Below are 18,032 nucleotides of genomic sequence, written 5' to 3' on the forward strand. Positions count from 1 at the left end.
AGTGGCCGGGGCTGGCCTAGGCCAAAGCCAGGAGCTGGGAGCTTCTTCTAAGTCTTCTTCTTTTTATTTTATTTTATTTATTTATTTATTTTTGACAGGCAGAGTGGACAGTGAGAGAGACAGAGAGAAAGGTCTTCCTTTGCCGTTGGTTCACCCACCATGTGGCCACTGTGGCCAGCACGCTGCGGCTGGCGCACCGCGCTGATCCGAAGCCAGAAGCTTCTCTTGATCTCCATGCGGTGCAGGGCCCAAGCACCTGGGCCATCCTCCACTGCCTTCCTGGGCCACAGCAGAGAGCTGGCCTGGAAGAGGAGCAACCGGGACAGAATCTGGTGCCCGACCAGGACTAGAACCCGGTGTGCCGGCGCCGCAGGCAGAGGATGAGCCTATTGAGCCACGGCACCGGCTTCTCAGCTGATCTTTTAATTCCACTTCCCATGAACCTTGTGAGACCTCTCTAATGCACTATGACTTCTCCACCATCACCGTTATCAGCTACATAGTACTTCATGGAGAACATATTCCACAATGCATTTACTCCACTGCTGACTTTTCAGTTACTTTCAATTTCTCCCTGTTACACAGGACGTTACGATGAGTATCTTTATAGACAGTGTATTTTTTTACTGTATTTAGGACTTTTTTCAGGAAGTGTGACTTCCCGTCATTCCAAGATGGGCCAACAGCTGTGAAGACTTCAGTGGTTCTCAGTGAGCACAACACGGACGTCTGTCCTCCGCAGATAGGCGGCTTTCCAGTTGCACAGGCAGTGAATAAGAATGCCTGATGCAGACCAGGAAAAGGGTTTGGGCTGTTAAGAGAAATAAACTGGCTATTCCGGCAGGTCCTCCTGAAACCAGCCTCGTGCACTAGATCCCGCTCGAGGCCAAGTGCACCTGCGTCCTAGCCGGGAACCCGGATTGGCACTGCTGCCTCCACAGCTGGTGTCAAAGCTATGTGGGCTGAGCACCTGCGCTGCAGGCACCTCACTGCTGGACCTGCACTGGGTACGGGGTGTCCCTCTGGGTCCTCCTGCCCATCTTCTGGCTCTGCCTGCAGGTCCCTCAGCCTGACTGACTCCTTCATGCCCAACGTGACGCTGCTGGCTGTAGCCCATGAATATACAAGAGACTTCCTATTCGGTGAGTTGGTACCCCACCTGGTTTTTGCTCTGTTTTCACTTGAAAGGCAGAGTGAGAGAGAGGAAGAGAGAGAAGGCCCAGAGATGCACCTGCTGGCTCACTCCCCAAATGCCGGCAACAGCTAGGGTTGGGCCAGGCTGCAGCGGGGAGCCAGGAACTCAATCTGGGTCTCCTGTGGTTGGCAGGAACCCAGGTTATGTGGGCCATCATTTGCCACTTCCAAAGCACATCAACAGGAAGCTGCATTGGAAGCAGAGGCAGGACTCCATCCCAGACTCTGATATGGGATGTGGGATGTGAGTGTCCCAAGGGGTAGCTTACTGTGCAGGGCTGCGACACCAACCCCCCCTCCCCTCCCACCTGTTTTTGAGAACAGCTGCGGCCCAAGGCTACAGCATCGTGACCCTCCCTCACCTCAGCCTGAAATCAGCTCCACCCCTGGACATCATGTCTCGAAAGATCAGTCCCTCTACCGAGCTCCTGCCAGTGGAAGCCACTCCAATTGCTGGGCAGCAGATGGGGCCGGGGCCTCTCTCACTTCTAGGTGCTCCCCCTCCCCACGGGTGAGGCCTCCCCAAGTGGCATTCCCACTAGACCCAAGGTTCCTGGAGAGCAGGGAAGGAGACCACTTCATGCTTGCATCCTGTCCATCACCCACCTGCCCAGCATCCAGCAAGTCCTTAGACGGCACTTGCTGAACCGAAGATGACTTTTGGGGAGATGGCTTGAAAATTATTATTAAAAAATAACTGGCTGGGGCCGGCGCCGTGGCTCACTAGGCTAATCCTCCACCTTGCGGCGCCGGCACACCGGGTTCTAGACCCGGTTGGGGCGCCGGATTCTGTCCCGGTTGCCCCTCTTCCAGGCCAGCTCTCTGCTATGGCCAGGGAGTGCAGTGGAGGATGGCCCAGGTGCTTGGGCCCTGCACCCCATGGGAGACCAGGAAAAAAGCACCTGGACCCTGGCTCCTGCCATCGGATCAGCGCGGTGCGCCGGCTGCAGCGGCGGCCATTGGAGGGTGAACCAACGGCAAAGGAAGACCTTTCTCTCTGTCTCTCTCTCTCACTGTCCACTCTGCCTGTCAAAAAAAAAAAAAAAAAAACAAAACTGGCTGGCGCCGCGGCTCACTTGGCTAATCCTCTACCTGTGGCGCCGGTACCCGGGGTTCTAGTCCTGGTTGGGGTTCTGGATTCTGTCCTGGTTGCTCCTATTCCAGTCCAGCTCTCTGCTGTGGCCCGGGAAGGCAGTGGAGGATGGCCCAAGTGCTTGGGCCCTGCACCCCATGGGAGACCAAGAGGAGGCACCTGGCTCCTGGCTTTGGATCGGCGCAGCGCACTGGCCATAGCAGCCATTTGGGGGGTGAACCAACAGAAAGGAAGACCTTTTTCTCTCTGTCTCTCTCTCTCACTAACTCTGCCTGTCAAAAAAAATAATAATAATTGTTCCTCTTTTTATTTAGTGTCATTTATCTCTACGGACTCTTAGACATCATTCCTTTCTATCTTTTAGCTGCCCATAAACAATCTCTGCGGTTCATTGAGCATTTTCTCAAAGTCGACACAAAACAGACACCTAGTATCTGAATCTGTTGGTAAAGAAAGGAATTAATGATTTCTGATACAGAGCAAAGATCAGGTACCATTTCAGTCCAGGTCCCTGTCACTCAGGGCTATCGGCTGCACGGTCAGAACACACTGTCACACACACTGCGGTTCAGCAAACATTCCTTTGTCTTGGAGTGAGGAAGTGAAATCCACTCCATCCCCAGAGGTGGGGGATGGGCGGAGAAGGTGGGGGAGACATGAATATGCAAATAGCCGCCTTAGGCAGGGAAAAGACTTTGTGATTGTGGAAATTACTGTTTTCCCTGGGTTCTTCCTAACCAGGGTGATTATAAGGAATGTAACTGGATGTTTGTTGGCATTCTATTCCAGGGGCCAGGGATAGAGACCCGCACCATAAATAATTCAAGAGCTCAGGGGCTATAGGAGAAGATGTGAATCTATTTCATCCCCTGGAGGATAGGCAGGATCTTACAGTGGGAGCTGGGCTGCAGGTGTCATTTTACTCCTTGGGATATTTATGTCCCATTTCTCCACCTAACTGGCATTTAGCAGAAAGCCTTTTTAGCAAAAAAGGACTTTCAAGGGTCATTTTAGAACATATTGGCTGAATAAAAAAAATGGGGGGGGGGCACTGACCATAAAAACAGTCCAAGACTGGGGTGCACGTGTTCTCCAGGCTCACCAAACGCCAGGTCAGGCCGACCCTGGCCCGTAGCTCCCGGCCTCTGCTACTCGCAGGGCAGCCTTCCTTCCTAAGGGACAGCCCCTCTTCCCACCAGCGTCCTGCCCCAAACCCCTCAGACGATCCTTCTGGCCTTCGAGCTTCAGTTCGAACTCTTCTGTATGAACTTCAAGATCCTTCACGGTTGGGTCCTGGCGTCTTCCACCCACTGATCTCCCACACTGCCTGACAAACCACCCGGCTTGTGGTGCCAAGGCGGACAAGGTGCCTTCCTGGGCCACGGGCCTCCTTCTGTCCCCAGCGAGTTTGCTTTTCCTGGCAGCCGGTGCTCTTCTGACCCACAACCCATCAAATCCACCCAGTAGCCAAGCAGGTCCTCCAATGCTACAATCCTCCCCTGAGGTCCCCTGGTTTCCTTTTCCACACCATGGGGTTGGAGCCTCCCCCACAAACCAGATCCCACCCATGGGCACCCACCTCATTCTACCCTACACATCGGCTGGAGGAGTCGTAGCCACATGGCAAGCTTGGTGAAGACAGGGCTTGGGTGTGGATCAGTCTGTTCCTGCCAGCACACATTCCCTGAATACAGGGCCCTGATAGATACTTGAACCTGTCTGATGTAAAGACGACTGTGCGAGCAGACACTGTGGTGTAGGAGGTTGAGCCGCCACCTGCAGTGTGCCGGCATCCCATACAGGTGCAGGTTTGAGTTCTGGCTACTCTACTTCCAAACCAGCTCCCTGCTAATGCCCTTGGGAAAGCAGTGGAAGATGGCCCAAGTGCCTGTGTCCCTGCCACTCATGTGAGAGATCCAGAAGAAGCTCCTGGCTCCTGCCCTTAACCTGGGACAGCCCTGGTCATTGAGGCCATTTGGGGAATAAACTAGGGGATGCAAGATCTTTTTTTCTCTCTTCCCTTCTCTCTAACTCTGTCATTCAAACAAACAAAACAAACAAATAAATAGATAAATCAAACTTTGAAAAGCTTTGGAAGGCAAAGTGAGAACTACAATGGCAAGCCTGGGGACGGGGGAGGATGCTGCTCCCTGCAGGGGGGAGGGGGGACTTTCTACCCAATGGTCTCAGGCTGCAGATCTGGTATTGGACAACTTCACTCCACCAACATTTACCGAATCGCTGCCACCTGCCGAGTGCTGAGGCAGGCTTCCAGGTGCAATGATTAATTTAGAAACGGACGCTGCCCTTCGCAAGCTCACACAGCCCTGGGATGCATTTCTGTATGCTTGATACATATGAAACAGTGGCTTTTAAAGAGGGGAAGCGTGTGTGTGCGCGTGCGTGTGCATGTGTGTGTGTGTGTGTGCAGAGGGCAGGTAGGGGCCCTGCCTCTGGAAGTCCAGGAGAGACTTGGACTGAGGTCATGAAAAATGATAGCAACGTGCTGGGGGGAAGTGGCCGGATGCGACCGAGTCAGCACAGGCGTCCAAGCTTGGAGGGGGGTGTGCAGAGTGGTTGGGGTCTGGGGCACACCAGGAGGCGAGGACAGCGGTCAAGCAGGGCAAGGCAGGGCAAAGCAGGGCAAGGCTTGCAAAAGTCCCATCTGTTGGGCCTCAAAGAGCAATGTGCAGAATCCTGGAATGCACCCGATTTTCAGAGCCTGCCACTCCTCCCGCTCCAGGCTCCTCGCTTACTGTGGCTCACCCAGCCACGCTGTGGTTTGGCGGCAGGCCTGGAGGGCTGTGTACCACCTGCTTTCTTGCTCTAAGCACACAGCACACTGCCTCCGTGTGCTATGCTTGCATCTTCCTGAAGACAGAGATACTTGGAATGCAAAGGCCTCAACATGCAAGGTCGGACCTTCTCAGCCATTTGGTCACTTTCACTCAATATTACCCTTTCGCAACCCAATGCTTCTTACCATCACAAGGGGAAAAAAAAAAAAATCCCCACACTCGGGGGGGGGGGCAGCACTGTCCACCTGGTGAAACTTACTGTGCCGCGATCTTGATGAATTTCTTCACCAGCTGCACGCGCTTGCCCAGCTGGCTGCAGAGCAGGATCTCGGTGGCAACCCAGAGCTGCACCTCGTTGCACCTCTGCAGCAGGAGGCTGAGGTTCACGGTGTGCTCCCCGCTCCCCTGCCTGCTGAACGTGAAGTAGATCAGCTCTTGCTGGAAGGAAACAGATTCACGCCAGGGTTTACTGGAGGCACGGTCCGAGGCGCCTTGATGACACAGTTCTGTCCCTTTCCAAGAGCAACTCCCGGTAGCCACTCCCACACCATTAAATGCCTCAACAGGGACTATATAGCCAATCATAATGGCAAAAGTTCCAAAGGATGCTTCTCGTGTGTTACACATGGCTTGCTCGATAACGCTGACCTAAGATCCTTACACAACGGGGATTTTCCAGAATACGAGAAAGACATCTCTTAGAGGAAAACCCAAACATTCTCCAGGTGAAGTCGCAGCTCACGTGGAGCCCCCACACTTCCCAGACTTGGTCTGTTGAGAAATCCAAGTGAGAATGAGCACAGGTGTGACCAGCAGGTGTTCAGGTGCTCATCAGCCCCAAGGAGCCCGCGGTTTTGGTGTGAATTGAGTCCACTTGGCAGGAAGGTGACAGCAAAGATCACTGGGCCCCACCTGGAGAAGTTCTGGTTCAGAGGCTCTGTGGAGGGGCTGAAGACGAGAGTGCAGGTTCCCGGGGTGACGCTGCTGATGCTGGCGTGGGCACCCCCGCTCTGAGAATCACCCATAGGCACGATTGTCAAACCAGAAGTGGGACGAACATGAGATGAGGGCAAGGTCCGGTAATTTACAAATGCGAGTAGCGATTTATGTAGATGGAGCATATAACCAAGGATTACATTGGATTTTAAATGAGTGTGCATTTTACAGACATAATCTGCAGGCTCCCACTGAACAAGCTGGGGACAGCGGTACTAATATTTTTCCAAAGACACAAATCGCCTAACCCGAGTAAATGCACTATGTGCTCAAATTCAGAGTGCAATGTTAATTTTCAAATGAGAAAACACGTGACACGTGAAGGATGCTAACACATGCTCCTAGGGCACTGAGGAGAACGGGCCATTCCAGAATGAGAAATTCCACCGCACGGCAAAACCAACGTGACCATATGGTTGCAGGGGGCTCTCACATTTTTCATCCCCTGATCCCTGCGAGACCTCCCATTGCCCAAATACACTCATTAGTTGTCATTAGCATTTTGTTCCTAATCTACTGCTTGATAAACGCAATCATGTGTCCTCAAGGGAGGAAAGAGATGAATATAAAAATCTGAAATATAGCCAAAATTGCAGCACAAGTCTAATTGTCTAGAATCTTCTGAAGTAAATGGGTGAATGGATTTGTACATGTATAACATGCATAACCCGTGTAAACTTCACAGAAAAATAAAAATGCCAATATCAAAGAGAAAACAGTTCCTCAACCCCGTTGGCAGCTTCAAATACATTTATCAATGTGTGTGTATTCATAAACAAGGATGCATACATTTTATACAAATCTTGCATATTTATACCACTTTATATAAACAGCAGTAAATAAAACTTGACCATAACATCTGCTTGTCCTAGGATTGGGTCAGTATTTGAATGTATTTTAAGTCTGGAAACAGCGTTCGGATCACGCTACCCTAGCTTATCACCATGCATACGCACGTTCTCCAAAAAGAATCCATAGCTCAAGTAGCATTAGCAGGTGCATCCTCTTAGTACTCAGAACGTACCTCGTGAATGGAATTGAATAGACTCCAATCGAAATTCATTAACTCCAAGGCCAGATCCCAAGTGTTCATCCCCAAAATCCGCATCGACCTTTGCTGCGACTCCTCGTTTTCCGCGAAGGGGTTCTAAAGGCACAGACAGAAGCACAAGGGCGCTTGGTCATTCCCAGCGGTTTGCACGGAACTCGGCTGGCCACACAGAGAGCACCAGAAGTCCAGAATTAGAACGGCAATCTTTTCTGAGTGCACTTAATATTTTCGCTGGTCTGTTCACCTTCAATAGGTTACAGCCAATTTAGGAAAGGATCTTGGCAAAGGCAGACAACCTCAGAGTGAGCCTGCCCCGCCCCCACGTGCTCACACCTCCCCCACCTCCACAGATCCGATCATAAAACACTGCCGGCAGACAGCACAATGAAAGCAAGAGCCCCCACATCACTTTGGCTGCTGGTAGGAAGGAACGCGCCAGCAGGGTTAGTATAAAAACAAACAAAAGAAATGTCAGGGTGCACTTCAACACAGACAGACACGGCTTTCACAGGACATCTGTTGAGCAGGCCTCAGCCCAGACACGCGTTTACAGACCGCAGCGAAACGCCCGTGGAGAGCGAGCGCATTTACATGAGACACCAGGCACGAGCTGTCTCACATGTGCACCCGTGGAGGAGGGCCCTTTTACGTCTCAACTGGTTTCCCCTGTGTAAACAGGAGCTAACTCTACAGAACTGGTAAGGGCATCTCGGAACACCTAGGGGGAAGACAGGATGACATGTCACCCCAACTTCATTAGTGTATTTTGAGTTAACTTTTTTAACAGATTCAACACAGCTTGTAGGTACAATTTTTTTTTTTTTTTTTTTTTTTTGGACAGGCAGAGTGGACAGTGAGAGAGAGACAGAGAGAATGGTCTTCTTTTGCCGTTGGTTCACCCTCCATTGGCCTCTCCGGCTGGCACATCGCACGGATCCGAAGCCAGGAGCCAGGTGCTTCTCCTGGTCTCCCATGGGGTGCAGGGCCCAAGCACTTGGCCCATCCTCCACTGTACTCCCTGGCCACAGCAAAGAGCTGGACTGGAAGAGGAGCAACCGGGACAGAATCCGGAGCCCTGACCGGGACTAGAACCCGGGTGCCAGCGCCACAGGTGGAGGATTAGCCTAGTGAGCTGCGGCGCCGGCCGTAGGTACAATTCTAAGAATATCATAGTATTTCCTTCTTTCCTCCCTCCCACTTCTTCCTTCCTCTCTTGTTCTTTCCTTTTTGTTGTTTTAATTTGGCCAACACAACTTTAAATCTGCTGTCACTATTGGCTATTTAAAAGAAAAAATGTTGCTTTGCCATCTTTCCAAACTATTTGGTGTTTGCCAATTAAAATATAAATTCTCCCCTTTGAGGGGTTGGACTTGACTAGTTAATGACCTCAAAGCGAAACAAATGAGGACTTTGCAAAAACAAGGGACACGAGAAAGCAAGTATTTCAGATGTCAAATATTAATCTAGGGGTGGGTGCTGTGGTATAGTGGGCAAAGTTGCTACCTACAGTACCAGCATCCCATATGGGCACTGGTTCAAGTCCCAGCTGCTCCACTTCCAATCCAGCTCTCTGCTGTGGCCTGGGAAAGCAGTGGAAGATGGCCCAAGTCCTTGGGCCCCTGCACTGGCGTGGGAGATCCGGAAGAAGCTCCTGGCTCCTGGTTTTAGACTGGCACAGCTCTGGCCATAGTGGCCAATTGGGGAGTGAACCAGAGGATGGAAGACCTCTCTCTACCTCGCCATCTCTGTGTAACTCTTTCAAATAAATAAATAAATCTTTAAAGAAATATTAATCTATAACTAAATTAGGAAAGATTTGTATTTGGTTTAGTTTTACATTTATAAAAAGGTTTCCTTAAAACATACATGCGGGCACACACGTATGCATACACACACGTATGCACACATGCACACACAACCACCACAGAGCTTTCTCCACACATGTGGTTGTCCCCAAAGCAGCTCACGGTACACATGTCCTCCGTGCCTCAGTGTGATGCTCAGAAAACACCGACTCCATCAACAGCTCAGAAAATACTGACACGCTCATTGAACTCACAACCATGCAGGTGTGGTGTGGACAGGAGGGCGCGGGCAACGGAGGGAAGGCGGGGCTTCTCCAGGACTGGCCTGGCCAGGCTGGGACGCACGGACTGCCCGGCAGACTTTCAAAGGGCGAGCTGCGAGTTGCGCAGTGCACCAACACCTGCTGCCCTCCGCAGGATGCAAGGCTGTTCTACTTGGTGGTCTGTTCCTCCGACTTTCCCTAGCCACGCCCTTGTCCTGGAACCCGGTCATCGAGACACTCTCCCTCTCCTGTCCCTTCACAGCTCTAATTCCTGTCTTCTAAGATGAATGGGTGTGCTCGTGCTAGTGGGTCCTAGTGGTTCCAAGTGTGAGGCTTCCCTTTTCTTCTATTTGAACTGCAATCTTTTTTATTATTATTATTATTTGACAGGTAGAGTTATAGACAGTGAGAGAGAGAGACAGAGAGAAAGGTCTTCCTTCCTTTGGTTCACTCCCTAGATGGCTGCCACGGCCGGCGCTGCACCAATCCGAAGCCAGGAGCCAGGTGCTTTCTCCTGGTCTCCCATGGGGTGCAGGGCCCAAGCACTTGGGCCATCCTCCACTGCACTCCCGGGCCACAGCAGAGAACTGGACTGGAAGAGGAGCAACTGGGACTAGAACCCAGTGCCCATATGGGATGCTGGTGCCGCAGGCGGAGGATTAGCCAAGTGAGCCCCAACTGCAATGTTTTGAAGATGAAATGAGCAAGCCCACAATTTCAGTGCAGACATGCAAGGAACAGGAAGAGGTCAGCTCCTTTTCTTCTAAATCATGCACAATGAGAGCAATCCGCAGGGGCATTGGAGCCAAACACAACTGGGTTTAATACCCTAGCACTCTCCCTGACTTGGTTTTACTCGGAGTCTGTTACCCAGGCTCTTTGAACCATGTGCAAATTATGTGGCACATTCGTATCCAGTACTATGGGTTAAAATTGATAGCAATGGACAGTATGATGGGAGTTAGATATCCTGCAGGTTAACTTTACACGTAATATTTCTGTTAAAGCAGTTTTGGTTAACACAATTCAGGAGGACATCAAAGAGTTCATGGAAAATGGAATGTAAAGCTAAGTTTATTTGGCGCAGAGAAGTTTTGAGATCTGTGCATGGTTTTTACATGATGCGTACTTTCCATGAACTGGTGAAGGTGTCTTGTGCCAGCTGCAAAGACCCACCCGGTGACAACTGCATGAGGGGTGAGGAGGACCCTGAGTCCAGACGATAGGCTGGCTGCCTGGGAGAGCCCATTCTTTCTAGAAGGTTCCAAGGGAACGGTTCTGCCATTTGGGAAGCAACCACAGGCTGAGGTCTTTCGGAACAGCACAACAGAAAAATGCCCACCTAGGCAGAGTCTTAAATTTCTAACTGTAAACAAGATACAGCGTGGAATCTACATTTTGTCAAACTCCTGGGCTTCCGTGGAATCTGATGTCTCATGGTTATGACTCCAATGAACACAGGGAAAATCCCCCATTCCTCAAGGAAGTGGAACATTCCAAGTGCACCAGATGCAGTGAATCGTCCCTTTCCCTCCAACCCACCCAGGGTGCGTTTCTCAGCCTCATCCCCACAGACTCCCAGGAAAGAGGAAACGGAATAAAATGGAGAGATCACCGATCCCACAGCTGGTGTTTCAGAAGCTCAGGAAGTTTTCCCTTTGGAGGGATTTGGCATGGGAAACCTGTGTCGTGTCTGAGGGTAGTGCTGCGTGTTTCTAGTTCAAGGCCATGGTTCCTTACCAAAGTGTCAGCCAGGTCCTTCCGGTAGACATATAACCGCCCGGATGCCTCAACGGATTTGGAGATGGCCAAGTCATTCGGCTGAAGTTCATGCTTCTCTTTATTTCAAAAAAGAAAAAAAAAAGTCATGAGAAACATAAGAGTAGCAGTAGGCCTACACAGTGCATCTGAAGTGTGAAGTTCTTAAAAAAATAGTTAAAAGTAAGTATGACTTAAAGTGGATTGGGGCGGGTAAAGCCACCGCCTGCAGTGCCAGCATCCCATATGGGCACCGGTTTGAGTCCCAGCTGCTCCACTTCCGATCCAGCTCTCTGCTATGGCCTGGGAAAGCAGTGGAAGATGGCCCAAGTGGTTGGACCCCTGCACCCATGTGGGAGACCCGGAAGAAGCTACTGGCTTCTGGATTTGGATCGGCGCAGCTGCAGCTGTTGCAGCCATCTGGAGAGTGAACCAGCAGATGGAAGACTCTTTCTCTCTCTCTCTGCCTCTCTGTAACTCTGCCTTTTAAATAAATAAATAAACAAACCTTTAAAACATGATCTGTCTATATCATGTTTCATTGGTTATATAACATCATTTAATCTTTCTACTACTGTTGAGGGTTTAATGGCTCCTACTTTCTTTGGGGCAGATGGCTTGTCATATGCAGAGCAGCAGCCAGGAGCTGGAAGATAATGGACTTGATTAAAGGGCAACCCCCACACACACTGTCAAAGTCAATACACTATGGCACAAATCTGTCTGCTTGTAGATGATTTTCTTATGACAGATTCCTAGTACTGGAAGTACTGGCTCAAAGTGAATTAACAGTTTGGAAGTTTTGGATACATGCTTCCAAATTTCTTTGCAATTCTTTTCAAGAAAACAAATCACACTATTTTCCTAAAAAGAGGTGTCTGGCATGGTTCTGACCTACACTGATGGTGGCTTTTGGCAGATTTGCTGTTTGGTTAAAACCCACATGGGATTCTCAGTTTCTTCTGGGTTTGCTGACTCCTAGTGAGGCAGAAAACCCTTTCACGTATTCTTCTGTCGCATCTCCCTGATTGCGAACTGTCCCTGCCCTCTGACCTTTTCTGTACTGCAAGGAGAGCCTTGTAATGACACAACAGCTTCCCTCCTGGAAAAGCATCCTCCTCCTAACTGCAAAACTGAAGCAATATCAAAGCCTCCTGCCACAGCCACGGGAGCCGCGTGGCCATCCAGTGACTGGACACCATTCTCTCTAGATGATCAGCTCCAATCCAAACTTAGTTTGGAATATTTCTGCTTGATACAGAGAATACAAATGACAGTCTAATAGATTCTTTATGGCCCAGCATCATAAAGATTGATAATACTATGACGCCAGGTCACGGGTGTCACAGCCCGGTTCTGAACCGCTTTCTCACTGGGCTAGAATTTCTCTCGGTGCTCTGTGTGCCTGTGTCTAAGTGACAAGGGGATTTAGGAGTCTCATTCACACTTTACAGAAAATAACCCGTGTCTTTATGATAAAAACCTTTCTATTTTCCAAGAAATATTTTTTCCTTTATTTTCAGGTTTCTCATATACGATGAAAGATGAAAATGTATGGTTTTAGCCTCTGAACAGCTGGGGAGGTTACCATGACTACTTCAAAACGTTGGAATTAAATATTGGAATTCAAAGACAAATGTTCTTTGGTACAATTTTTTTTACAAATCGGTGCATACAAGGGTCTTCAGAAAGTTCATGGGAGGGGTGGGCCCTGTGGCACAGCAGGTAAAAAGCCACCTGCACCTGCACCTCACACTGGAGTGCTGGTGCAAGCCCCAGCTGTTCCACTCCTACATTTTAAAAAAATTTATTTATTTATTTGAAGGCCGGCGCCGCGGCTCACTAGGCTAATCCTCCGCCTAGCGGCGCCGGCACACCGGGTTCTAGTCCCGGTCGGGGCACCGGATTCTGTCCCGGTTGCCCCTCTTCCAGGCCAGCTCTCTGCTGTGGCCAGGGAGTGCAGTGGAGGATGGCCCAAGTACTTGGGCCCTGCACCCCATGGGAGACCAGGAGAAGCACCTGGCTCCTGCCATCGGATCAGCACGGTGCACCGGCCGCAGCGCACCGGCTGCGGCGGCCATTGGAGGGTGAACCAACGGCAAAAGGAAGACCTTTCTCTCTGTCTCTCTCTCTCACTGTCCACTCTGCCTGTCAAAAAAAAAAAATTATTTATTTATTTGAAAGCCAGAGTTACAGAGAGAGACAGAGATCTTTCATTTGCTGGCTCACTCCCCAGATGGCTGCAATGGCTGGGATTGGGACAAAGCCTGAAGCCAGCAGCTTTGTCCAGGTCTCCCATTTGGCACCCACATGGGACACTGGCGTCACACGTGGCGGCTTTACCAGCTAAGCCACAACAGCGCCCTCTAGCTGCTCTGCTTCTGATCCAGCGCCCTGCGAATGTGCCTGGGCAGCAGTGGACAATGACTCAAGTTACCACCCTCTTGTGAGACCCAGAGGGAGTTCCTGGCTTCTGGTTTTTGGCGCAGCCCAGCCCTGGCTTTCATGGCCATTTAGAGAGTGACCCACTGGATGGAAAATATAGCCCCCTACGATCGCTATGCCTTTCAAATAAATAAATAAATCATAAAAGAAAAAAAAAAGTCTACTAAAGATATAAGGATGATAGTACTGCTTCTTTCAGAAAAATCCAAAGAACTTCCAACATCTTTAAACTTTTGTGGACAAAAAGAAAATACAGATCTCATGATAATTTCACTCTAGAGGAGCATGAAACATTATTTACAAAAAACTATGTAAGTGGGGCAGGTGTTTTTGGTGTAGTAGCTGAGCTGCTGGTTGGGACGCCTCCATCCCTTAGCAGACTGCCTGGGCTAGAGACTGGCTCTGTTCTTGATTCCAGTGTCCTGCTAATGAGCACCTGGGAGGCAGCAGGGGGTGGCTCAAGTGATTGGGTCCTAGTTGCTCACCCAGGGGGGGCATCTGGATTGAATGCCTGGCTCCTGGCCTCAACCTGACCCAATCCTGGTTATTCTGGGCATCTGGTGAGTGAACCACTGAATGGCAGATTTGCTTGTATGTTTCCCAAATCAATCAATCAATCAATCAATCATTTAAAAAACATTAAGTAACGGGAGCAAGAAATGCATTAAGCTCTGGCCCGTCCCACCTGCCCTGCTTCTTTACCACGTTATTGTTTCAGAGATAATCAAATGCAGGCACAAAGGTTCTTAACAGACAGAATAACTAATGGGTGGAAAGCTATGGCACGTTTCCAAATCTGTGGGGTAATTCAGCAGATAAGCTGATATTTCTAGCGATGATTAGCAATGGGTCTATACACGCTAGCTCGCCCTGATGAATCTAATTTAATAGAGTATGAAAATGGCATTTCACAGCCATCAAATAGATAACTGGGTAGTGAAAGAGCCACTCATTAATTGGCAGACTCTCACGTGGCCCCCGGCTGACGAGCCAGCTCCCGGAGACGATCTCAGTGGTACTGTTAGGTTCCTAGGGCCCGTCCCTCTCCCAACACCTGTCTAGCTGGGCACCCAAAGATTACTTTCTGTAGCGGTAGCAACTTGACATCAAATACTAGTTTTGAGGAAGCTTTAATACTATTTAAAAGGCCAATAGTTTAATAATATCTTTGGTCCCTGAAAATCACATATAATAAACATTTATCATCTCCACCCAAAATCTATTATCAAAAATGCAACCACTTGCTGATTAAAATTCACGGGGTCCACACGCGTCTCGGATGCCTGCTCCAAGACGATGCACCGTTAGATTCCTGGGGAGGCAGAAGAGGCCCGGCAGAAGCGGGGCTCTGTCTGCACGTGGAACTCGCTGGCTTGGAGACCGCAGGAGCCACACGGGACTTCAACACCAGGTATAGCCTGCCGTAAACAAAGGGCCCACGCAAAGGCCGCTCTGTCCCCTCCCCGCGGCCCCATCGCTGGCGGAGCAGCCCAGTGACTGCAGCTAAGCCACGGTCTTGGTGCTTTGCTTGGGGTTCATGAGATAGGAAATAAAGACTGCAAGTCACAAAGGGAGGCGGGTGCCACTGAGAAGTGACAGGCCCCAGTGAAAACCGAGAGGTCTGTTTGGGCCCCACGGATCGATGGTGTCAGCTTGTAATCTGTGTGATCCTATTCAAAACAGACAATAACCCATTCTCTGAGGATCAAGAAAGCCTCACAGGGGGAGACAGGCCTCACTCCCCATGTCCACCTGCAGGAACGCTGTCCTGTGGGCACGTGGCTTACTGCACAGTTTTGCTATCTTCCAACACGGAGTCTTCAGGTATTAAATTGTCACCTGGCAGTAAGACTCCTTTTTATTTTATTTTTTTTCCCTATAGTAATTCCCCCCTTTAGCAATTCCCATAGTTAATTTAAGTATACAAATAGAAGGCTTATCTAGAGTCCAAAATACAAAAAGCCTTATAATGCATTTCAAAAACACTGGGCATGCCTCCCGAGTCAGCTGTTGGGAGGAAAATTCAGCATCCAGCAGCACCCAGCCGTTGCCATGGAAACACCTCTGCTAGGCGGCACCTCACTGTTGCCATGGTTATCCAGCTGTGGGCCCGGAAGGGACAGTGGGAGAGGAATAATCAGAGATGGGAAACAACTCACCCCCGGAGAACGCAATGGCCACCAGGGCCAGCTCCTCTTCTGCGTGATGGATCTTCTCTGCGACCACTTTCAGGATCTCCTGGGCTGTGCTGGAAACTTTGGCCCTCACGCTGACGTAGGAGTGCTCCGTTATGTACACGTGGCAAAAGACTGCAGGAGGGAAGAACTGTGTGTGAGCAGAGAGCCTTGGTGGCCAGCCACAGGCTGTTCCATCCAAGGTACCCACCGTGCTACTCTCTTTCATTTTCTGTAAGATTTATTTATTTATTTGAAAGGCAGAGGTACAGAGAGGGAACAAGAGACAGAGTGGGAGGGGGGGAGGAGAGACAGAGAGCGGGAGAATCTTCCATTGGCTGGTTCACTCCCCAAATGGCAGCAACAGCCAGGGCTGGACCAGAGTTAAAGCCAAGAGCCTCAAACTCCATCTGGGTCTCCCATGTGGACAGCAGGGACACAAGCACTTGGGCCATTTCTGCTGCTTTTCCAGGTACGTCAACAGGGAGCTGGATCAGAAGTGGATCAAACTGGTGCTCATATGGGATGCTGGTGTCGCAGGCAGTGGCTTAACCCGCTGTACACGACACTGGCCCCTTTGTTCAGTTTTATGAAGCCCTTCGGAGTGAGACTGACCAACTGACATATGTACGTGAAGCCATGGGGTGATAAGCCTGTCAGTGTGTGCTGTACAAGCAAAACGTGGCCGTCGGCCAGCCAGTGAACAAGTACGCGTGGACTCAGGTTTCCCAGCTGTCAGGGGAGTCCAGGGCAGCTCCAGCCTGTGCACGTGGCAGGCACCTGCTCACCCCATCTGGGGCACCTGGGCGCCAACGACCGTACTGTACAACCCCTGCTGTGAGAGGCGCTGCCCGCTCTCACAGCAGCCCGTCAGCATGTTAACTCATGAATTGTGATCTTACACTCCCTTCCAGAACAGGCCCCATCGCCCAAGCTGAGCCCTGCCTGGGCTGTGAGAATCCCGGGAAGCTTATCGGAGGCTCGGTCGTCAGCTTGCCCCTGGCATGAGCTGGCGCATAAGTTTCGCCTCCCTCGCCTTTTTAATTTCCTTCTTATTGTCCGTGGCGCCAATCATTATTCCCAGGACGTTCTCGCTATCAGGGAGAAAGGATCCTGGGGGAAATTTTACCATTTGAACAGCAGAAACTGTTCAACAGCAATGGAAACCAATGACAGCTCCTCTGAAGCCATTAAAAAAAGGCTCCTTCTGAACAGACAGGGGGAGAATACCATCTTAGATATTTTGCTCTTCTGTAACACCTAATCAAAGACAGCCAGAGCATAGCTTCCAGAAAAACCTTCCAGGCGATTTTAAAATGGCACCACAGAACTCAGCGCAGGGCTGTTTTCGCAGAAATGCAAACTAAGCGAAAGTCTGCCTGTGAATTTTGGACAGAGCCCCAAAGTAAACACACGGCCGGGAAGCACTGGACGGATCTCATGTGCCGCGGGTGGTGCGGGAGCTGAGACAATGACATTTACCGAGCAGTCAACTTGATGGGCGTGAGAAAACAAAGGCTTCCTGCTTCCACAGAGAAGCCGGCTTCCTGAGCAAGGCAGGAGATCTGGGCCCAAAGTACTGACTGTAAGGCAGACAGACAGGTGGCTTAAGAAGCCAGCGAACAAGGTCAGGGGTGTCGGAACGCTGAGGCTCCTTGAAACTCAGCGGGGATGGCACATCAAACTGTCAGACAACACAAGCAAGGAGCGTCACTGATGACTGCATCAGGAGGTCAGATCATTTTGCCTGCTCTTCGACTTGGGCTAAATGACGCTTAGCTGGCTACAATCTCTCTCTCAGAGACACTGCACACAAACACCACAGGGCAGAAGAAGCACTCCTGGGACACTGGGTGTTTTAAATGTTCAAGAAATTAAGGGGTCAGCACTGTGGCATAGCAGGTAAAACCACATACTACAGTGCCAGCATCTCATATGGGTGCTGGTTTTGGGTCCCGCTGTTCCACTTCCAATCCAGCTCTCTGGTATGGCCTGGGAAAGCAGCAGAAGATGGCCCAAGTTCCTGGGCCCCTGCACCTGCTTGGGAGACCTGGAAGAGGCACCTGGTTCCTGGCTTCGGATCGGCTCAGTTCCGGCCATTGCAGCCAAGCGGAGTGTGAACCAACGGATGGAAGATCTCTATCTCTCTGTCTCTCCTCTCTGTGTAACTCTTTCAAATAAATAAAAATAAATCTTTAAAAAAATAAAAATAAGAAATTGAAAGAGGCTGACACTGTGGCATTGTGGGTTAAGCTGCTGCCTGCAGCACTGGCATCCCAGATGGGCACCGGTTCTAGTCCCAGCGGCTCCACCTGGAATACAGCTCTCTGCTAATGCATCTGGAAAAGCAGTGGAAGATGGCCTACGTGCTTGGGCCTCTGCACCCACATGGAGCTCCTGGCTTGGGCCTGGCTCAGCCTCAGATACTGAAGACATTTAGGGACTGAACCACCAG

The 18,032-nt window shown here is 50.4% G+C and overlaps 1 protein-coding gene across 1 annotated transcript in view; it reads right to left on the reverse strand.

Moving 5' to 3' along the window:
• RAPGEF5 (Rap guanine nucleotide exchange factor 5) overlaps positions 1 to 18,032 on the reverse strand; it is a 245,354-nt gene that overhangs the window by 20,725 nt on the left and 206,597 nt on the right. The window contains exons 17-20 of the mRNA XM_051852807.2: positions 15,563 to 15,712; positions 10,941 to 11,038; positions 7,106 to 7,228; positions 5,345 to 5,523 (exon numbers count right to left, since the gene is read on the reverse strand). Coding sequence (XP_051708767.1) covers positions 5,345 to 5,523; positions 7,106 to 7,228; positions 10,941 to 11,038; positions 15,563 to 15,712 — 550 coding nt within the window. The remainder of the gene's footprint in view (positions 1 to 5,344; positions 5,524 to 7,105; positions 7,229 to 10,940; positions 11,039 to 15,562; positions 15,713 to 18,032) is intronic.

The sequence above is a fragment of the Oryctolagus cuniculus genome, chromosome 16, assembly GCF_964237555.1.
Source record: "Oryctolagus cuniculus chromosome 16, mOryCun1.1, whole genome shotgun sequence".
Lineage (NCBI taxonomy): Eukaryota > Metazoa > Chordata > Mammalia > Lagomorpha > Leporidae > Oryctolagus > Oryctolagus cuniculus.